This window comes from Zea mays, chromosome 3, assembly GCF_902167145.1.
Source record: "Zea mays cultivar B73 chromosome 3, Zm-B73-REFERENCE-NAM-5.0, whole genome shotgun sequence".
NCBI classification, from domain to species: domain Eukaryota; kingdom Viridiplantae; phylum Streptophyta; class Magnoliopsida; order Poales; family Poaceae; genus Zea; species Zea mays.
In genome coordinates, this window is record NC_050098.1 from 95,733,946 (window position 1) to 95,752,262 (window position 18,317).

Below are 18,317 nucleotides of genomic sequence, written 5' to 3' on the forward strand. Positions count from 1 at the left end.
GGTCCTGTAGGCAGCACGGTTGGGCAAGCTCGCCCTTGGAATTAAATCAATCTTGTGCTCAATGCCTCACACAGGTGGCAATCCAGGGGGTATCTCGGAGGGAAACACATCCATATACTCTTGCAAAAGGTCAGCAATAGCAGGTGGCAAGACAATAGATGTATCATCAATGGAATAGAAAGCATTTTTGCACACTAAGGCATAGCAAAGTCCAAGAGAGGCATGTAACTCATCAAGATCAGATTTAGTGGCTAGCAAAGTAGGAGTTTTTAACTTAATAGGTTGCTGATTTTCAGAGTTCAAAACACCTTTTTGCTTAGCATTAGTCTTTTTCTCATGTTCAAAGTGGACAATCTCAGTGGGAGTCATAGGAAGCAACACAATTTTCTTTCCCTTGTGCATAAAAGTATATTTATTAGATCTACCATGGTGAATAGCATCAGTATCAAACTCCCAAGGACGTCCCAGTAAAAGAGAGCAAGCATCCATAGTCACCACATCGAAATCAGCAAAGTCATGGTAAGAGCCAATAGAAAAATGCACCCTTGCTGTTTTTGTTACCTTGAACTTACCGTTGTTGTTAAACCATTGAATGTGATAAGGGTGGGGATGCTCTCGCGTGGTCAAGCCAAGCTTGTTGACCACCTCAACGTTCACCAAGTTGTTGCAGCTACCACCGTCAATGATGGTATGTACACAGCAGTCCTTGACGATGAGGAACATGTTGAAAAGGTTGTGGCGCTGTCTGTTGTCGTCGTCACTAGCCGTGGTACTCAAAGCTCGTTGCACAATCAAGGCCTTATAGGTCTCGGTCGCTGTTGTACCAAGAACCTCTTCATCACCATCATAAGTCTCTGCAATGTTAGCTCCAACAGTATCTTCATCTTCAACATCAGAAGCACTAACATACCCACCATCACCAGTAGCAATGTATGCCCGTTTGCTGGGGCAATCTCGCTGAATATGACCAAGTCCCTGGCAGCGGTGGCACTTGATGTCGGAGGAGCGGCCTGTGGAAGAGGTGGTTGTAGCAGGTTTTGCTGCAACACCCGAAGGTACAGTGGAAGATGTGGACGTCCGTACGCCCGAAGATGATGACGCCTTGGTTGGCGCCGGTGGCTGGCGTGGAGCGAAAGTGCTGCTCCTCCATTGTTGACGACCCTGCAATTCTTTTTCTGCCAACATAGAAAGATGGAACAAGCGTTGTATAGAATGATATTCTTTATAATCAACAATATCCTGAATCTCCCGCCTCAATCCCTCATAAAACCTAACCATTTGATCATCCGGATCCTCAACTACCCCACATCGTAGCATACCTTTCTGAAGTTCTTGGTAGTATTCCTGTACCGACATGTCTCCCTGATCTAAGCGTTGCAATTTTTTTCGAAGATCACGTCTATAAGAAGGGGGAACAAAGCGAGCTCGCATCTCCTCTTTTAACGCATTCCATGTTTGTGGTGCAGCACGTGTGTTAACAAGTTCATTCCACCAAATGATAGCAAAATCTCTAAATTCACTAGTGGCTTGTCTAACCCTATGCTGCTCAGGAACAAGATGGGAATTAAATTTTTGTTCTACCATCATCTCCTAGTCTAAGTAAGCTTCAGCATCATAAGAACCCATGAACGGTGGAATAGAAAACTTAATCTTAGCAAATGGATCATGGTCTGGTTCAGGATTATGATGACGACGTCTACCATTACCTCCCATACCTTGTCGATTACGTGCGAGGCGTTGTCGCAGCGGTGCATAAACATCGTCGTCATCGTCGTCGTCGTCCACAGGAGAGTGAGCTGGGGCTGGAGTTGGTGGTGGGGGATGAGCCTCCAGTACGTCCATGCGTGTAACAAGTTCAGCAACTCGTCGATCAAGCTGCTCATAGGATGTCGAGGCAGAGTCCTGGTATTTTTTAAAAGCTTCAGTCATCGCGCGCATCATCTCCTTCAATTCCATTTGAGAGACACAGTCATCGTCGTTAAGTTTAGGCCCCTTGTCCTTGTCCATTTGATTCTTTGGTCCTGTCATTGTTAGCACAAAACAGAGACAAAAAGGCAACAAACAATGTGAACCCTACAACTATCTCTCAGGGTGGTGGTGGAGGTGGTGGAATACAAATTATGAAGCGTCTTACCCCGCTCTTACAACGTTCTTACCAGCACTGCAGGTGGCAAACGATGACCGGTGTGACTGTCCAACGAGCGTGGGTGTGATTGCAAAAGAGTACCTGTTCTGCTCGAGAGAAAATTGGAGCTATGGGAAGGCTAACTAAATATATATATGTGGCACACAAGTCAGTAACAGATAGCAATGCTGAATAAGTGTTTCAAGTACTCGTCCTAGTTGCTAGTCTAGAAAATGTAATAGAACAGTTGGACCAAAGCACAAAAAAAGAGGTACAAGTATCTAGTGGGAATGACAGTTTTGTAAATAGGGCAGATTTTTCAGCACTAGTAGAAATCAAAGGCGCGTTTCAAAAGGAGTACCATCAAAAGAGCTCGAAATATTCTGAATTTTTTACCACTGATCCAAAAACACAAAGGATGGAAGCACACAAAATTTCACTTGAAACAGAGTTGTATTGTGGCCTAGAGAAATTCACAAAGGATCTCTGAAATTCGTGAAAACACTTAAACAATTTTTTTAATTATCTTCCCGATTTTTTTTGAATTTTTTGACCGAACCAAACAGGCCATAGGCCAGTTTGGGTCACCCCAGAATGGAGTCAAGAATCTGCTGTAAAAATTTGAGCTCAAACGGAGCACCGAGCGAAAAGTTATGCCCGTTTTATGGAAGGTACCTCAAGTTATGGTTTTCAAAGGCACAACTCGGTAGGAACCGAAGCGACGGCTATGGAGCACAGGTTCAGTTTTAGAGATAGGATTTGTTTTCTGGATATGGTTGGTTTAGATATAGGATCTGTTTTGTGGATATGGTCGGTTTTAGAGATATGATATGTTTTATGGATATTGTCGGTTGTAGAGATAGGATCTATTTTGTGAATAGGATCGATTGTACAGATATGATTTATTTTGTGAATAGGATCGGTTGTAGAGATAGGATCTGTTTTGTGGATAGGGTCGGTTTTATAGGATGGAAGCGGATGGATACAATCAAACTGAACCAAAACAAATCTAATCCAGCAACCAAACTCAACTAGAACACGAACTCAGAACTGCAGACTCTAAAACTGAATTGTGCAAAGGCGAAGGCGATGGTTTTAGGTCGGAATAAACCGATCGTAATTTTTTTGGCTTTTTGTGGACTATGGGACGAAACAAAACTAATCTAAAGGTAGAATTATACCTCACGGGCAACCTGGAAATCTGATACCAATTGATAGTAGACGCGACCCGATCTTCCGTGAGATACGATAATTTGATTGAGTGGAGATCTCGACGTTGATGATCCAAGGCTCCGAGCGAACGGTTCCTCGCAATCACTACACCACGGCTCCGTTGGTTATCACCCGTGACACACGAATGACCTCGCCACGAAGGCTTATCCCTGCAAGCGCAATCAAGAACACAAGCAAGAACAGGAAAGAAACGCAACCAAACTTGTATTGATTACGGGAGGGGGGTCTCACAAGCCGATGACGGCGACACTGTTCGATGACAGAATTGATCTAAGCAAAACCCCCCAAACCTAAATGTGGCGGCGGCTGCTGAATAAATAGAGTATTAGGGCGTGCATAGCCCTGGACTCGCCCCTAATGGGCTCCGACGCGATACACGGCCCAACGGCCCAACAGACGGTGTCGCAGCACCAAAACAGAATCTGAATGCTGACTTGTTTCGAAGATTCCTGTTGACTCCGGATGAATTTTAGGGTGGAACCAGTTGGGTTGGTTAGATAATCTCGTTATCTTTCCAACCATATCTAGTCCGTCGCAATCGGAGTCCGGATGCATCTTGGGCGTCCATTTTAGTGTAGACTGGTCCTGGAACCCGAGATAGAGTCGCAGCCGACTCGGACTTGATCTCCTTCCTGTTGTGGACGCCCTTGCTGCTCCTCCTCAACACCTTGGCCTTTCCCAAGTCCTTGCTGGTCCTCTCCAAGGTACCTAATCATCAAAACATCCATGGCCCCAAGCGTAAGCTCTGAAACACAATTGACTAGGGTAGAACGTACCTGGAGATTTAGCTGTCGTGCACGAGATCGTGTTATCGGTCCATTCATTGTATATATAGAAGTGATGTCCTCATCACGTAGGAGTCCCTCGGCTCGGTCAGCCTTGTTGCCCGAGGCTTCTCTTGCTCAGTTAAAGGAACCCCTCGGCCTCTCTTCGATGAGCCGAGGCCAGGGGTAGCGGTGTCAGCGCGAATAGAGGCAGAGTTGGTTCGAAAAGAAAACCTGGTCGGCCGGAGCCTGGCCGGCCGGAGCCTGGCCGGGTCGTCCGTTAGCGGGACCGACGCCGGAATTGACCAGCCGAGGCCTCGGGTCGGGCTGACGTCCTCGGAGGACAGCTGGCCGAGGCCCCAAGGTGACCGGCCGAGTCGCCTGCTCGGGCCGGATTCCCGGAGAAGACCCTGGCGGCGAGGGCCCGGGCGTGGTGATGACGTCATCCTTCAGAGTGGAGATCTTCGGACCCCGTCGCCGTCCGAGGCTAGGTCGGACCTCTCCGAAGTTGTTGTCGACGCCGAGGGTGCTGCTGCTCCCTTCAAGCGTCAAGATCCGAGCCTGCAGGATCGGATTGTCTTGTAGCGTGTGTTTTCCTGCGGCCGCCGAGGCCAAAACACACCCTCGCCGTGTTGTAAAGCTGCATCTCTTTTCCTCTTGTTTCGAGTACCCAGACTTTTTTGTTGGTAACAGAATTGTTTGTGCGAGCGAGAGCTGCTTCTCACGGAAGGTGACGAGTGAGGTATCCGTATCCCAGAGGCGTAGGAGTCCCTCGGCTCGGTCGGCCTTGCTGCTTACGCGCACTCTTACCCGTCCATGGGGTTCTGTCGCCGACGCAGTCGAGAAGGCTCGAAGAATCGCTCCGGCAGAAGAGCTTCCGAACGTGAAGACTTGTTCGGTCCGCAGAATCACTTATCCGAACGTGAGTTACTTATCGCAGAAGGTGATGAGTGAGGTATCCGTATCCCGGAGGCGTAGGAGTCCCTCGGCTCGGTCAGCCTTGGCTGCTTACGTGTACTCCGTCGTCTTCAGGATCCACTTTCGAAGTAGTCAAAAAGCACGAAAGACATTCTGGCAGAAGGGATCTTTTTTCGAGGAAAAAATTCGACGCAGAGGGGGTTCCCCCCTTTTAGCCCTCGAGGGAGGGTCGGGCTTTGCCGAGGCGAGGCCGACCCTTCCTTGACGACTAAACTTTGCGTGGGAGCGAGGTATATGAACAACTTGAAAACATCTTAAGGGTAGAAGCGACGTAGCTGTTGGATGTTCCAAGCGTTGTTGTAGACCTCGCCTTGACTGTTGGCCAGCTTGTACGTTCCAGGCTTCATAACTTTGGCGATGACGAACGGCCCCTCCCAGGGGGGCGTGAGCTTGTGCCGCCCTCGGGCGTCTTGTCGTAGCCGAAGCACCAGGTCGCCCACTTGGAGGTCTCGGGACGGGACCCCTCGGGCGTGGTAGCGTCGCATGGACTGCTGGTACCGCGCTGAGTGTAGTAAGGCCCTGTCCCGAGCCTCTTCCAGCTAGTCCAGCGAGTCTTCTCGACTAGCTTGGTTGCTTTGGCTGGCATAGGCCCTTGTCCTCGGGGAGCCGTATTCCAGGTCTGTGGGCAAGACGGCCTCGGCCCCGTAGACCAGAAAGAACGGCGTGAAGCCCGTGGCTCGGCTCGGTGTTGTCCTCAGGCTCCAGACCACCGAGGGGAGTTCCTTCATCCATCGCTTGCCGAACTTGTTGAGGTCGTTGTAGATCCGAGGCTTGAGCCCTTGTAGAATCATGTCGTTGGCACGCTCTACTTGCCCATTTGACATGGGGTGAGCTATGGCGGCCCAGTCCACCCGGATGTGGTGATCCTCGCAGAAGTCCAGGAACTTTCTGCCGGTGAACTGGGTGCCGTTGTCGGTGATGATGGAGTTTGGGACCCCAAAACGATGGATGATGTTGGTGAAGAACGCCACCGCCTGCTCGGACCTGATGCTGTTTAGGGGTCGGACCTCGATCCACTTGGAGAATTTGTCGATGGCGACCAACAGGTGCGTGTAGCCCTCGGGTGCCTTCTGCAAGGGGCCGACGAGGTCCAGACCCCACACAGCAAAAGGCCAGGTGATGGGTATCGTCTGCAGAGCCTGAGCGGGCAGGTGGGTCTGCCTTGCGTAGAACTGACACCCTTCGCAGGCGCGGACAATTCTAGTGGCGTCGGCCACCGCCGTGGGCCAGTAGAAGCCTTGTCGGAAAGCATTCCCGACAAGGGCTCGAGGCGCTGCGTGATGGCCGCAAGCCCCCGAGTGTATCTCTCGCAGGAGTTCCTGACCTTCGGCGATGGAGATGCATCGCTGGAGGATGCCAGAGGGGCTGCGGTGGTAGAGCTCCTTCTCATCTCCCAGCAAGACGAACGACTTGGCGCGCCGCACCACCCGCCGAGCTTCGGCCCGGTCAGAGGGTAGCTCTCCTCGGTGGAGATATTGTAGGTACGGGGTCTACCAGTTTTGATCAGGCGTGACCCCGCTTTGCTCCCCCTCGACGCGCAGCGTCTCGCCCTCGGGGGCCGACGGTATCTCAGGCCGAACCTAGGGTGCCTCGGGCCAAGCCGAGGGTGCCTCGGACTGTGCCGAGGGTACCTCGGGCTGGGCCGAGGCTGCCTCAGGCTCGGGCGTGTCGTCGATCTTGACGGAGGGTTGATGCAGGTCTCGGGAGAAGACGTCCGGGGGAACTGCTGTTCGCCCCGAGGCTATTTTAGCCAGCTCGTCCGCAGTCTCGTTGTAGCGCCGGGCGATGTGGTTGAGCTCGAGCCCGTAGAACTTGTCTTCCAGGCGCCGAACTTCATCGCAATAGGCCTCCATCTTCGGGTCGCGGCAGTGGGAGTTCTTCATGACTTAGTCGATGAAGAGCTGCGAGTCACCACGAGCGTCGAGGCGTCGGACCCCTAGCTCGATGGCGATCCACAATCCGTTGACCAGAGCCTCGTACACAGCAACATTATTGGACGCCGGAAAAAATGGAGGTGTAGCACATAGCGTAGGTGCTTGCCGAGGGGCGAGATGAAGAGTAGGCCTGCGCCGGCTCCTGTCTTCATCAACGACCCGTCGAAGAACATGGTCCAGAGCTCCGGTTGGATCGGAGCCGTTGGTAGCTGGGTGTCGACCCATTCGGCCATGAAGTCTGCCAGGACCTGGGACTTGATGGCCTTCCGAGGGGCGAACGAGATTGTCTCACCCATGATTTCCACCGCCCACTTTGCAATCCTACCCGAGGCCTCCCGGCACTGGATGATCTCCCCCAGGGGGAAGGATGACACCACAGTTACCGGATGAGACTCGAAGTAGTGTCGCAACTTCCGCCGTGTCAGGATCACCGCGTACAGCAGCTTCTGAACTTGTGGGTAGCGGATCTTGGTTTCGGACAGTACCTCGCTGACGAAGTAGACTGGCCTCTGAACGGGCAATGCATGCCCTTCTTCTTGCCTCTCGACCACAATCGCGGCGCTAACCACCTGAGTGGTCGCGGCGACGTAGACCAAGAGGGCTTCTCCGGTAGCTGGGGGCACCAAGATAGGCGCCTTCGTGAGGAGCGCCTTCAGGTTCCCGAGGGCTTCCTCGGCCTCAGGGGTCCAAGTGACGCACTCGGCCTTCCTTAAGAGGCGGTATAGAGGTAGACCTCTTTCGTCGAGGCATGAGATGAAGCGGCTCAGAGCCGCGAGACATCCCATGACCCTCTGTACGCCTTTCAAGTCCTTGATGGGCCCCATGCTGGTGATGGCTGCGATCTTCTCCGAGTTGGCTTCGATGCCCCGCTCGGAGACAATGAACCCCAAGAGTATGCCTCGGGGCACCCTGAAGACACACTTTTCGGGATTGAGATTGACGCCTTTCGCCTTGAGACATCGGAATGTCACTTCAAGGTCGGAAAGGAGGTCGGAGGCTTTCCTCGTCTTGACTACGATGTCATCGACGTAGGCCTCGACCGTGCGGCCAATGTGTTCGCCGAACACATGGTTCATGCACCGCTGGTACGTCGCACCCGCATTCCTCAAGCCGAACGGCATGGTGACATAGCAGTACATGTCGAAGGGTGTGATGAAAGAAGTCGCGAGCTGGTCGGACTCTTTCATCCTGATTTGGTGATACCCTAAGTAGGCATCGAGGAAAGACAGGGTTTCACACCCAGCAGTGGAATCCACGATTTGATCGATGCGAGGCAGAGGGTAGGGAACCTTCGGACATGCTTCGTTCAGACCAGTGTAGTCTACACACATCCGCCATTTCCCCCCTTTCTTTCTCACAAGCACAGGGTTGGCAAGCCATTCGGGATGGAATACCTCTTTGATGAACCCTGCCGCCATTAGCTTGTGGATCTCCTCGCCTATGGCCCTGCGCTTCTCCTCGTCGAATCGGCGCAGAGGCTGCTTGACGGGTCGGGCTCCAGCTCGGATGTCCAGCGAGTGCTCGGCGACATCCCTCGGTATGCCGGGCATGTCCAAGGGACTCCACGCGAAGACGTCGGCGTTCGCGTGGAGAAAGTCAACGAGCACTGCTTCCTATTTGGGATCGAGGCCGGAGCCGATCCGGATCTGCTTGGAGGCGTCGCCGCTGAGGTCGAGGGGGACGACCTTAACCGTCTCCGCTGGCTCAAAGTTGCCGGCATGACGCTTCACGTCTGGCACCTCCTTAGAGAGGCTCTCCAGGTCGGCGATGAGGGCCTCGGACTCGGCGAGGGCCTCGGCGTACTCCATGCACTCCATGTCGCATTCGAACGCGTGTTTGTACGTGGGGCCGACGGTGATGACCCTATTGGGGCCCGACATCTTGAGCTTCAGGTAGGTGTAGTTGGGGACAGCCATGAACTTTGCGTAGCATGGTCTTCCCAGTACCGCGTGGTAGGTTCCTCGAAACCCGACCACCTCGAACGTCAGGGTCTCCCTTCGGAAATTGGAGGGTGTTCCGAAGCAGACGGGAAGGTCGAGTTGTCCGAGGGGCTGGACGCGCTTCCCGGGAATGATCCCGTGGAAGGACGCAGCGCCTGCCCGGACGGAGGACAGATCGACCCGCAGGAGCCCGAGGGTCTCGGCGTAGATGATGTTGAGGCTGCTGCCTCCGTCCATGAGGACCTTGGTGAGCCTGACGTCGCTGATGACGGGGTCGACGACGAGCGGGTATTTTCCTGGGCTCGGCACATGGTCGGGGTGGTCGGCTTGGTCGAAGGTGATGGGCTTGTCGGACCAGTCTAGGTAGACTGGCGCCGCCACCTTCACCGAGCAGACCTCCCGGCGCTCTTGCTTGCGGTGCCGAGCCGAGGCATTCGCCGCTTGCCCACTGTAGATCATGAAGCAGTCGCGGACCTCGGGGAACTCTCCTGCCTGGTGATCTTCCTTCCTGTCGTCGTCGCGGGCCTTGCCACCCTCCGTGGGTGGCCCGGCCCTGTGGAAGTGGCGCCGAAGCATGACGCACTCCTCAAGGGTGTGCTTGACGGGCCCCTGGTTATAGGGGCACGGCTCCTTGAGCATCTTGTCGAAGAGGTTGGCACCTCCGAGGGGTTTCCGAGGGTTCTTGTACTCGGCGGCGGCGACAAGGTCCGCGTCGGCGGCGTCGCGTTTCGCTTGCGACTTCTTCTTGCCCTTCTTCTTGGCGCCGCGCTGAGTTGACGCCTCGGGGGCATCTTCCAATGGGCGGCCCTGGGGCTGCTTGTCCTTCCGGAAGATAGCCTCGACCACCTCCTAGCCGGAGGCGAACTTGGTGGCGATGTCCATCAGCTCGCTCGCCCTGGTGGGGGTCTTGCGACCCAGCCTGCTCACCAGGTCACGACAGGTGGTGCCAGCGAGGAACGCGCCGATGACATCTGAGTTGGTGATGTTGGGCAGCTCGGTGCGCTGCTTCGAGAATCGCCTGATGTAGTCCCAGAGAGACTCTCCCGGCTGCTGTCGGCAGCTTCGGAGGTCCCAGGAATTCCCGGGGCGCACGTACGTGCCCTGGAAATTGCCGGCGAAAGCTTGGACCAGGTCATCCCAGTTGGAGATCTGCCCCGGAGGCAGGTGCTCCAACCAGGCGCGAGCGGTGTCGGAGAGGAATAGGGGGAGGTTACGGATGATGAGATTGTCATCGTCCGTTCCACCCAGTTGGCAGGCCAGACGGTAGTCCGCGAGCCACAGTTCCGGTCTCGTCTCCCCCGAGTACTTTGTGATAGTAGTCGGGGGTCAGAACCGGGTCGGGAACGGCGCCCGTCGTATGGCCCAGCTGAAGGCCTGCGGACCAGGTGGTTCGGGCGAGGGGCTCCGATCCTCCCCGCTGTCGTAGCGTCCCCCACGCCTGGGGTGGTAGCCTCGGCGCACCCTCTCGTCGAGGTGGGCCCGACGGTCGCGGTGATGGTGCTCGTTGCCGAGGCGACCCGGGGCCGCAGGCGCTGTATTGCGCGTGCGCCCGGTGTAGACCGAGGCTTCCCGCATGAATCGGGAAGTCGCGGCATGAGGTTCCGAGGGGTACCCCAGCCTTCGGGAGGCGGAGCTCTCGGCCCGTCGGACCGCGGCGCCTTCTAGGAGATTCTTGAGCTCTCCCTGGATTCGCCGCCCCTCGGTGGTTGATGGCTCCGACATCGCGCGGAGGAGCATTGCTGCTGTAGGCAGGTTCTGGCCGACCCCACTAGATGCGGGTGGCGGCCTGACCCTGACGTCGTCGGTGACGCGGTGCTGGAAGCCCTGGGGTAGATGACGTATTTCTCCGGCTGGAGGTTGGGCCGCCCATGCCTATCCGACGTCCCGGCGGATTGGCTCAAGCGCTCCTACTCCCTCGTCGAGCCTGGCCTGCACCCCGCGGATTTGTTCGAGCTGTGGGTCATGGCCCCCCGCCTGAACGGGGACCACAGCTAGCTCCCGGGGGATGTCAACGCGAGGCACCGGCCTAGGGAGATCACAGTCCTCCGGCATGCCTAGATGGTTGCCTTCGGAGGGACCCCCTAGATCGACGTGGAAACATTCGCGGCTTGGGCCGCAGTCCTCGTCGCTGAGGCTACGGCTACCGCCGGAATAGTCGGAAAGGCAGTAGTCGCATGCGGTCATGAAGTCCCGCATGGCACTGGGGTTGCCAAGTCCAGAGAAATCCCAACAGAAGCTGGGCTCGTCGTCTTCCTCGGACCCAGAGGGCCCGTAGGTGGAGACGTCTGTCAGTCGGTCCCAAGGTGACCGCAAACGAAACCCCAGAGGGTTTGGACTCGCCTCTACGAGAGTGCCCGCCATGGCGAAGCCGCTAGGCGGGTCGAGGCTGAATCCGAAAGACGTGGGATGGGAATCGGTCGGTACCTCTTGGTCGACGGGCGGTGATGAAGTCACGTCGGGGACTGACTGCACCGTCGTCTTAGGTCCGAGGGTGACGTCCAGCAAGCCTTTCGCGAGCGTGCTGGCGTCGTCCGCTTGCTCGGGATTGGCGTGTCGCGGGGAGATAGCGCTCGTCTTCGTCTCAAGCGCGAGGTCGATGCCCGGTGCGCCCCCCGTTGAGGTGCCGGCGCTGTCGACTCGCTCGACAGCCGACGAGGCGCCGCCTCCTGCTTGGCCTTGGTTGCCCCGCCTTCCCCTCCGTCGGCGGGGAAGAGGGCGGGGCGAGCTCGAAGGTTGTTCTTCCACCACGCGGGGAAGACGTCGTCGATTCCGCCGCCGGCGGGCGGGCTGTCGGCCGCCATTGTCGCTGTCGTCCGGCAGTGGAAGGAGTATCATGTCGTAGCCGCCGTCGAGGGACATGAACTCAAGGCTCCCAAAACGGAGCACTGTCCCGGGTCGGAGAGGTTGCTGGAGACTGCCCATCTGGAGCTTGACGGGAAGCTGTTCGTCAACATGCAGCAGGCCCCTACCTGGCGCGCCAACTGTCGGCGTTTCGAGACCGAGGGGTCCCTAAGCCGACGAGTGAATGTCGCCTCGTGCCCCAGCCCAGATGGGTCGACGCGAGGCCGAGCGCGAAGGGGGGAAGTGAGGTGGCCGGAGATGGGCGTGAGAGAGGTGGAAATCCCGCGGCCTTCGTGTTCGTCCCGCGCCCAGGTCGGGTGCGCTTGCAGTAGGGGGTTACAAGCGTCCACGCGGGAGAGGGAGCGAGCGACCTCACGCGAGCGCCTGTCTCCTCCTCGTCCCCGCGCGGCCAACCTTCTCTAAGAGGGCCTTGGTCCTTCCTTTTATAGGCGTAAGGAGAGGATCCAGGTGTACAATGGGGGGTATAGCAGAGTGCTACGTGTCTAGCGGAGGAGAGCTAGCGCCCTAAGTACATGCCGTCGTGGCAGCCGGAGAGATTTTGGCACCCAGCTGGTGTGATGTCGTGGCCGTCGGAGGAGTGCTGGAGCCTGGCGGAGGGACAGATGTCGGAGCTGTTGAGTCCTTGCTGACGTCCTCTTGCTTCCGTAAGGGGGCTGAGAGCCACCGTCGTCACAGAGTATGCGGGGCGCCATCATTGCCTGTCTGGCGGAGCGAGCCAGATGGGACGCCGGTCTTGTTCCCTGTGGCCCGAGTCAGCTCGGGGTAGGGTGATGATGGCGCCTCCTGTTGACGTGGCTGGTCTGCGCCCTAGGTTGGGCGATGTGGAAGCTCCTCCGAAGCCGAGGTCGAGTCTGTCTTCCGTGGCCGAGGTCGAGTCCGAGCCCCTGGTTCGGGCGAGGTGGAGACCGTCGGCTGAGGCCAGGGCGGAGTCTGAGCCCTAGGGTCGGGCGGAGCGGAGTTCGTCGTCTTCTGGGGCTGAGCCCAAGTCCGAGCCCTGGGTCGGGCGGAGCGGAGTTCGCCGTCTTCCGGGGCTTAGCCCGAGTCCGAGCCCTGGGTCGGGCGGAGCGGAGTTCGCCGTCTTCCGGGGCTTAGCCCGAGTCCGAGCCCTGGGTCGGGTGGAGCGGAGTTCGCCGTCTTCCGGGGCTTAGCCCGAGTCCGAGCCCTAGGTCGGGCGGAGCGGAGTTCGCCGTCTTCCGGGGCTTAGCCCGAGTCCGAGCCCTGGGTCGGGCGGAGCGGAGTTCGCCGTCTTCCGGGGCTTAGCCCGAGTCCGAGCCCTGGGTCGGGCGAAGCGGAGCTTCCTATGGTGCCTGCGGCCGGGCCTGACTGCCTGTCAGCCTCACTCTGTCAAGTGGCACCGCAGTCGGAGCGGCGCAGGCGGCACTGTGTTTCTGTCAGACCGGCCAGTGGAGCGGCAAAGTGACGGCGGTCACTTCGGCTCTGTCGGCTGGGGGGCGCGCGTCAGGATAAAGGTGTCAGGCCACCTTTGCATTAAATGCTCCTGCGATTTGGTCGGTCGGTGCGGCGATTTGGTCAGGGTTGCTTCTTGGCGAAGACAGGGCCTCGGGCGAGCCGGAAATATGTTCGCCACTGGAGGGGGGCCTCGGGCGAGACGGAGATCCTCCGGGGTCGGCTGCCCTTGTCCGAGGCTAGGCTCGGGCGGGGCGTGATCGAGTCCCTCGAATGGACTGATCCCTGACTTAATCGCACCCATCAGGCCTTTGCAGCTTTATGCTGATGGGGGTTACCAGCTGAGAATTAGGAGCCTTGAGGGTACCCCTAATTATGGTCCCCGACATGTGGCACGGATTAAAACAGACGAAGAGGTTTATTTGATATAATCCACGCCTGTCGATCGAGATCTGACGACCGGGATTTTAAAATCACCATACCAAATCCCAACCACCCATTCCGATCATGACGGTCTGGTTCTAATGGCAAAGCGGCATGAATTCAAAGCCACAAGATCACCAGTCTATGGTTCAGATTGAATCAAGCGAAGGATATAAGGGATCTAATCTCGCCCTTCTGTGATTCATCCGACGGCCCTAATCATTTATCCTTCCTCTAGGATAACTAGATGGCGGTGCAGGTTCACCACCCTACGGTGGTGCCATTGCAGGGGCCTAGAAATTCAGGTGCTCCAATGCACAAACTCCATATTGTCTAATGCCGCGCAAAGGGGATGGCAGGGAGGATCCCGTGGGGATTTCTCACCCCAGGTCTGAGCGATGCGGATCCGGTCTACGCGATGCAACGGTGCCCTGATGCATGGCGGCCCGACGACGACGCCCACGCACCAGTGCGGAATCCCAGGCCCGGCTGCTTCACAGTGACAACCATGTTGACATGCTTCGCTCCGCAGGGAACTCACACACAAATTCAACTAGCTCTACATGATGTTAGTAAACCGAACCAGGACAGAAGCGTCATACCAGTGACTTGGGCGCTTAAGGCCTCGTTCGTTTCTAGAGTATCAGCCCATTACAGGCCTTGTTCCGGGTGGAACAAATGGGCCTGGTTTGGAATTTGATAGAACTTATTTCTATTGTTCGTTTCGGTCCGAATTGGAATGGAAACTGGCCCGGATTAAAATTTTCCTTCACCTTACGGCCCGGAACCAACCCTTGTGTGGTAACGTCCGGATCGAAGCCTGGCTCCACGCGACCGACGCGGCGGCGGCTCCACGCGACCGGCGCGACGGCGGCTTTGACGCGACCGGCACGGCGACGGCGCACAGCCCCGACGATGACCCTCCCCGCTGCCTTCTCCCCGGTGAGGATCTTCTCTCTTCCTTCCCTCTCCTATCCTCTGCTCTCTCTGCCCCAAACTCTCGCCCTCGATCTGGCGTTTGATGCTCTTCCATCCCGCTGCGCTGCCTGCCTTGGCAGTAGTCCTTTTTTCCCTCGATGCGGAGGTCAGCAACCAAGGAAAGAAAGGAAGGGGGAGCAGTGACGTGGATCTGTTCTTGGATTGGTGTGGTGTGGATTTCGTGCGCGCGCGTTGTATGTTGTATCTCGCGGCTGGTTGTGGCCTATGGACGCGCGCGCGTTCGTATGTTTCAATGTTTGGGAGCGGTAGCGGCCGCGTTCGTATGTTTCAATGTTTGCTTCGTAGCAGTTGTCTCGCGTCCATAGGCTTCTGATAAGCTTGGTCGTCTAAGTACTCGCTTGGCATTTTCATTTTGCCCTGTTGAATGTCCGTTGGAAGTCTGAATAACTGCTTGCCTCAAATGAATACATATCAGATATTACATCCTGAATTCCATGGTATTAAACAGCCGCTGAGCAAGTCTCAGGTTACAAAGGGAGAAAAAAAGAACATGGGTTTCTGTGTATCTGATCGAATGCAATTCCAGCTACAAAGCTTGCTCTGTTTCGCTGGAGACACCTGGTGAAAGCTAACCTAGACTACGTGTGGTCCTGCACGCTAGTGCTAATGGAATCGATGCTAGTGACGGATCCAGAAATATATTCATCAACAGCTTGAGCTTTCGGTGTGTAATAATAATCATGGTATTATTTGATTTCGTTCGTGTACACAATTTTTCCTATCGAATTTTATCAGTATATCCTTCCCAACGTGTTACTACTTACTACTATCGCTCTACAACTGAATTGCCTTTTATTTATGTGCCTAGATTCATGTGTTTTCTTCAAGAATTTAGTGTATACTTTATAATCATGTATGCCAGCTACTTATTTAAGTTGTTACATGTAGATCCCTACAACACCAATTATAGTTGGGGAAGGTGAACCTCCTCCCTCTTGGGATCCGGTACCAACTCCAAAAGGTATGCTGATTCTTTGTACATATATATGGTTTACTTTAGTCCTTATTACTTGTACTTTTGAAATGATACATGATTTGCTTTAAGTCTATTTTATTATTTAACTTCTACCTGACAAAAAAATATTCTTTAGTTCTACAATGAGTATCTCATTGCGGGATCGTATTAGAAAGAGGAGGGAAGAAGAAGATGATGACATGATGATATTTATTTTCCCCGCCTTATATCTGATGGGTTCTACTAGAGGTGGGGGACAAAAGAAGAAACGTCATACCTCAGATGAGACAGGCGAGGTTAAGGTTCGTCGACTGCTCGAGGGACATGTCAAGAACTGTCAAGTTACATTTCGGATGGAACCACACATCTTCAGAGAGCTTGCAACTTATCTTAGAAGGAGAAGGATCATTGTTGATACAAGGATCACGGTCGAGGAGAAGTTGGGGTTCTTCTTATACATGCTAAGTCGCAACGCCTCATATCAGGATCTCCAAGTGTATTTTAGGCACAGTAATGACACCTTCCATCATCACATCAACCACTTCTTCGATAAGGTCATTCCTGTCCTATCTCGTCGCTTCATTCAGCCTCCTGATCCTAATCAAGTGCATCAAAAAATCCAAGATAATCCTAGATTCTATCCATTCTTCAAGAATTGTCTTGGTGCCATTGATGGAACTCACATTCCTATTTCCATATCTCCCGATAAACATTCTCCTTTTCGAAATCGGAAAGGAACACTAAGCATAAATGTGATGGTGGCATGTGATTTCGATCTCAATATCACTTTTGTTTCTAGTGGATGGGAGGGATCGGCCACATATTCTAGAGTGCTAAGATCAGCTATGAGCAAGGGTTTCTAGGTACCTCCAGGAAAATTCTATCTAGTTGATGGAGGGTATGCAAATACTCCATCTTTTCTTGCTCCATACCGAGGAGCTCGGTACCACTTGAAGGAATTTGGGGCTGGACCTTGAAGACCACAGAACCCGAAGGAGCTCTTCAACCATCGCCACGCACTTCTGAGGAACCATGTGGAAAGGGCTTTGGGGGTGCTTAAAAAGCGCTTCCCCATTCTCAAAGTTGCCACGTTCCACACACTGGAAAACCAAGTAAAGATACCTATAGCTGCTGCCAGCTTCCACAATCTAATCCGATCACTTCATGGTGATGAAGATTGGTTAGATCATCAGCCGGATAATATTGATCCATCAAACTTTGTTGCTCTACCAAGTGGTGATCAAATGAGTGACCCAGGCACTACACAAGGCAATGCTTTAAGAGATACCATCGCCCAAGAAACGTGGGCTCAATACCAACAACATCTAAATTAGTATTTTCGTGGTTGAATAAGTTGTAATAATTTAAATTAGTAGTATTGTAAAATGTAATAAGTTTTTTCTTTAAAAAGCTATGGTTGGAAAAGGCTCCCCAAGGTTCAACATAGGTGGTTCCCCAAAGTTGCGTAGGTTCATTCCTACAACAAGTGCTACTAAAAAGAAGACTTCTCCTAAATGCAGTGGGGCAAAAAAGAGTGGAAGTTCTCCAAGAGGTATTGTGTTCAATGTTTCTTCATGCTTTCTTGTAAGTTTTGTATTACTGATGCGTGACCATTGTTTATGTAGTAGTGAAACAAAGAGCGGATTGGAATCCAGGTCTTGAGAGGTCTCTTGTTGACATTCTCCATGAATTTAAAGAAAGTGGATATAGAGGTGACAATGGTTGGAACTCCGAAGGGTGGAATAGAATGGTCAAGGAGTTTCATGTGAGGAACAAGTATGTCTCCTTTACAAAGTCTCAAATTCAGGATAAAGAAGGTCAGCTGAAGAGAGACTACAAGATGCTCAAAGCAGCAAAGCAACAGAGTGGGTCCACCTGGAATGAGAAAAGGAATATGGTTGAAGGACCACCAGCTTTGTGGGAGAATCTCATGGTGGTAAGTTGTTTTATTGAAATTCAATTATTAAATTAGTTATGTAGGATAACCTTATAATGATAATCTCGTATTAAATATATAATATACTGAAATATATAATATATATTTCTTTGTCATTGTGTAGGACACTTGGCTGAAGGGACTTGGAATTGCACTTCTCTTGAGGCACCGCAAGAGGAAGAACTGAATGTGCAACTTCAGGATGCAGAAGATGGAGCACAAGGCTTTGATCTGAATGTTGTTCATGATGTAGATGATGAAGTTGATGATGCACTCGCTGAAAGGAATGAAGATATGCTTCAAGGAAGGGCTAATACTCTGTCACGAGATGAAGAAAGTGGATAGCGAAGACCTGTTGCATCAAGAAACAAGCAAGAAAAGGAACCAAAGAAGCCTAGAAAGACTGACAACATAGAAAATATGATGAACAAATACTTAGAAATGAGGAGCAACCAAGTAGAAGATGAAGCTGTAAGAGAAAAGGAAGCAAGAGAAAAGGAGACAAGAGAAAAGGAGGCAGCTCAAAGTGAAGATTTCTCCATCAAAAGGTGCATATCAGTTCTGAACACAATGGAAGAAGTGACCAAAATGGAGAAGGCAAAAGCATATTCAGTCTTCACCAAGAGCAAAGAGAATAGAGAGACTTTCATATGTGCATGTGAAGCGAATCAAGAATCAGCTTTGATTTGGCTAAGAAACGAGATGGCTTAGTAGGTATGATATTTGTGTCTTTACCTTCCACTCAACCATATTCACTTGGG

General features: G+C 53.6%; 1 protein-coding gene across 1 annotated transcript; it reads left to right on the forward strand.

Moving 5' to 3' along the window:
• Positions 1-14,513: 14,513 nt before the first annotated feature.
• Positions 14,514-17,901, forward strand: LOC103652107 (uncharacterized). The gene is made up of 5 exons (XM_020550827.2): positions 14,514-14,608; positions 15,554-15,626; positions 17,032-17,172; positions 17,246-17,560; positions 17,681-17,901. Exons 1-5 carry the CDS (start codon positions 14,582-14,584, stop codon positions 17,899-17,901), a joined length of 777 nt encoding a protein of 258 aa, XP_020406416.1. The 5' UTR covers positions 14,514-14,581.
• The last annotated feature ends 416 nt before the right edge of the window (positions 17,902-18,317 follow it).

Excerpts from the sequence above, each read along its gene's own strand:
- LOC103652107 (XM_020550827.2), top strand. The coding sequence starts at position 14,582 with ATGACCCTCCCCGCTGCCTTCTCCCCG. Across the intron at positions 14,609-15,553 it reads TCCCCGCTGCCTTCTCCCCG|ATCCCTACAACACCAATTAT; the intron begins GTGAGGATCTTC and ends TGTTACATGTAG. Across the intron at positions 15,627-17,031 it reads TCCGGTACCAACTCCAAAAG|CTATGGTTGGAAAAGGCTCC; the intron begins GTATGCTGATTC and ends TTCTTTAAAAAG.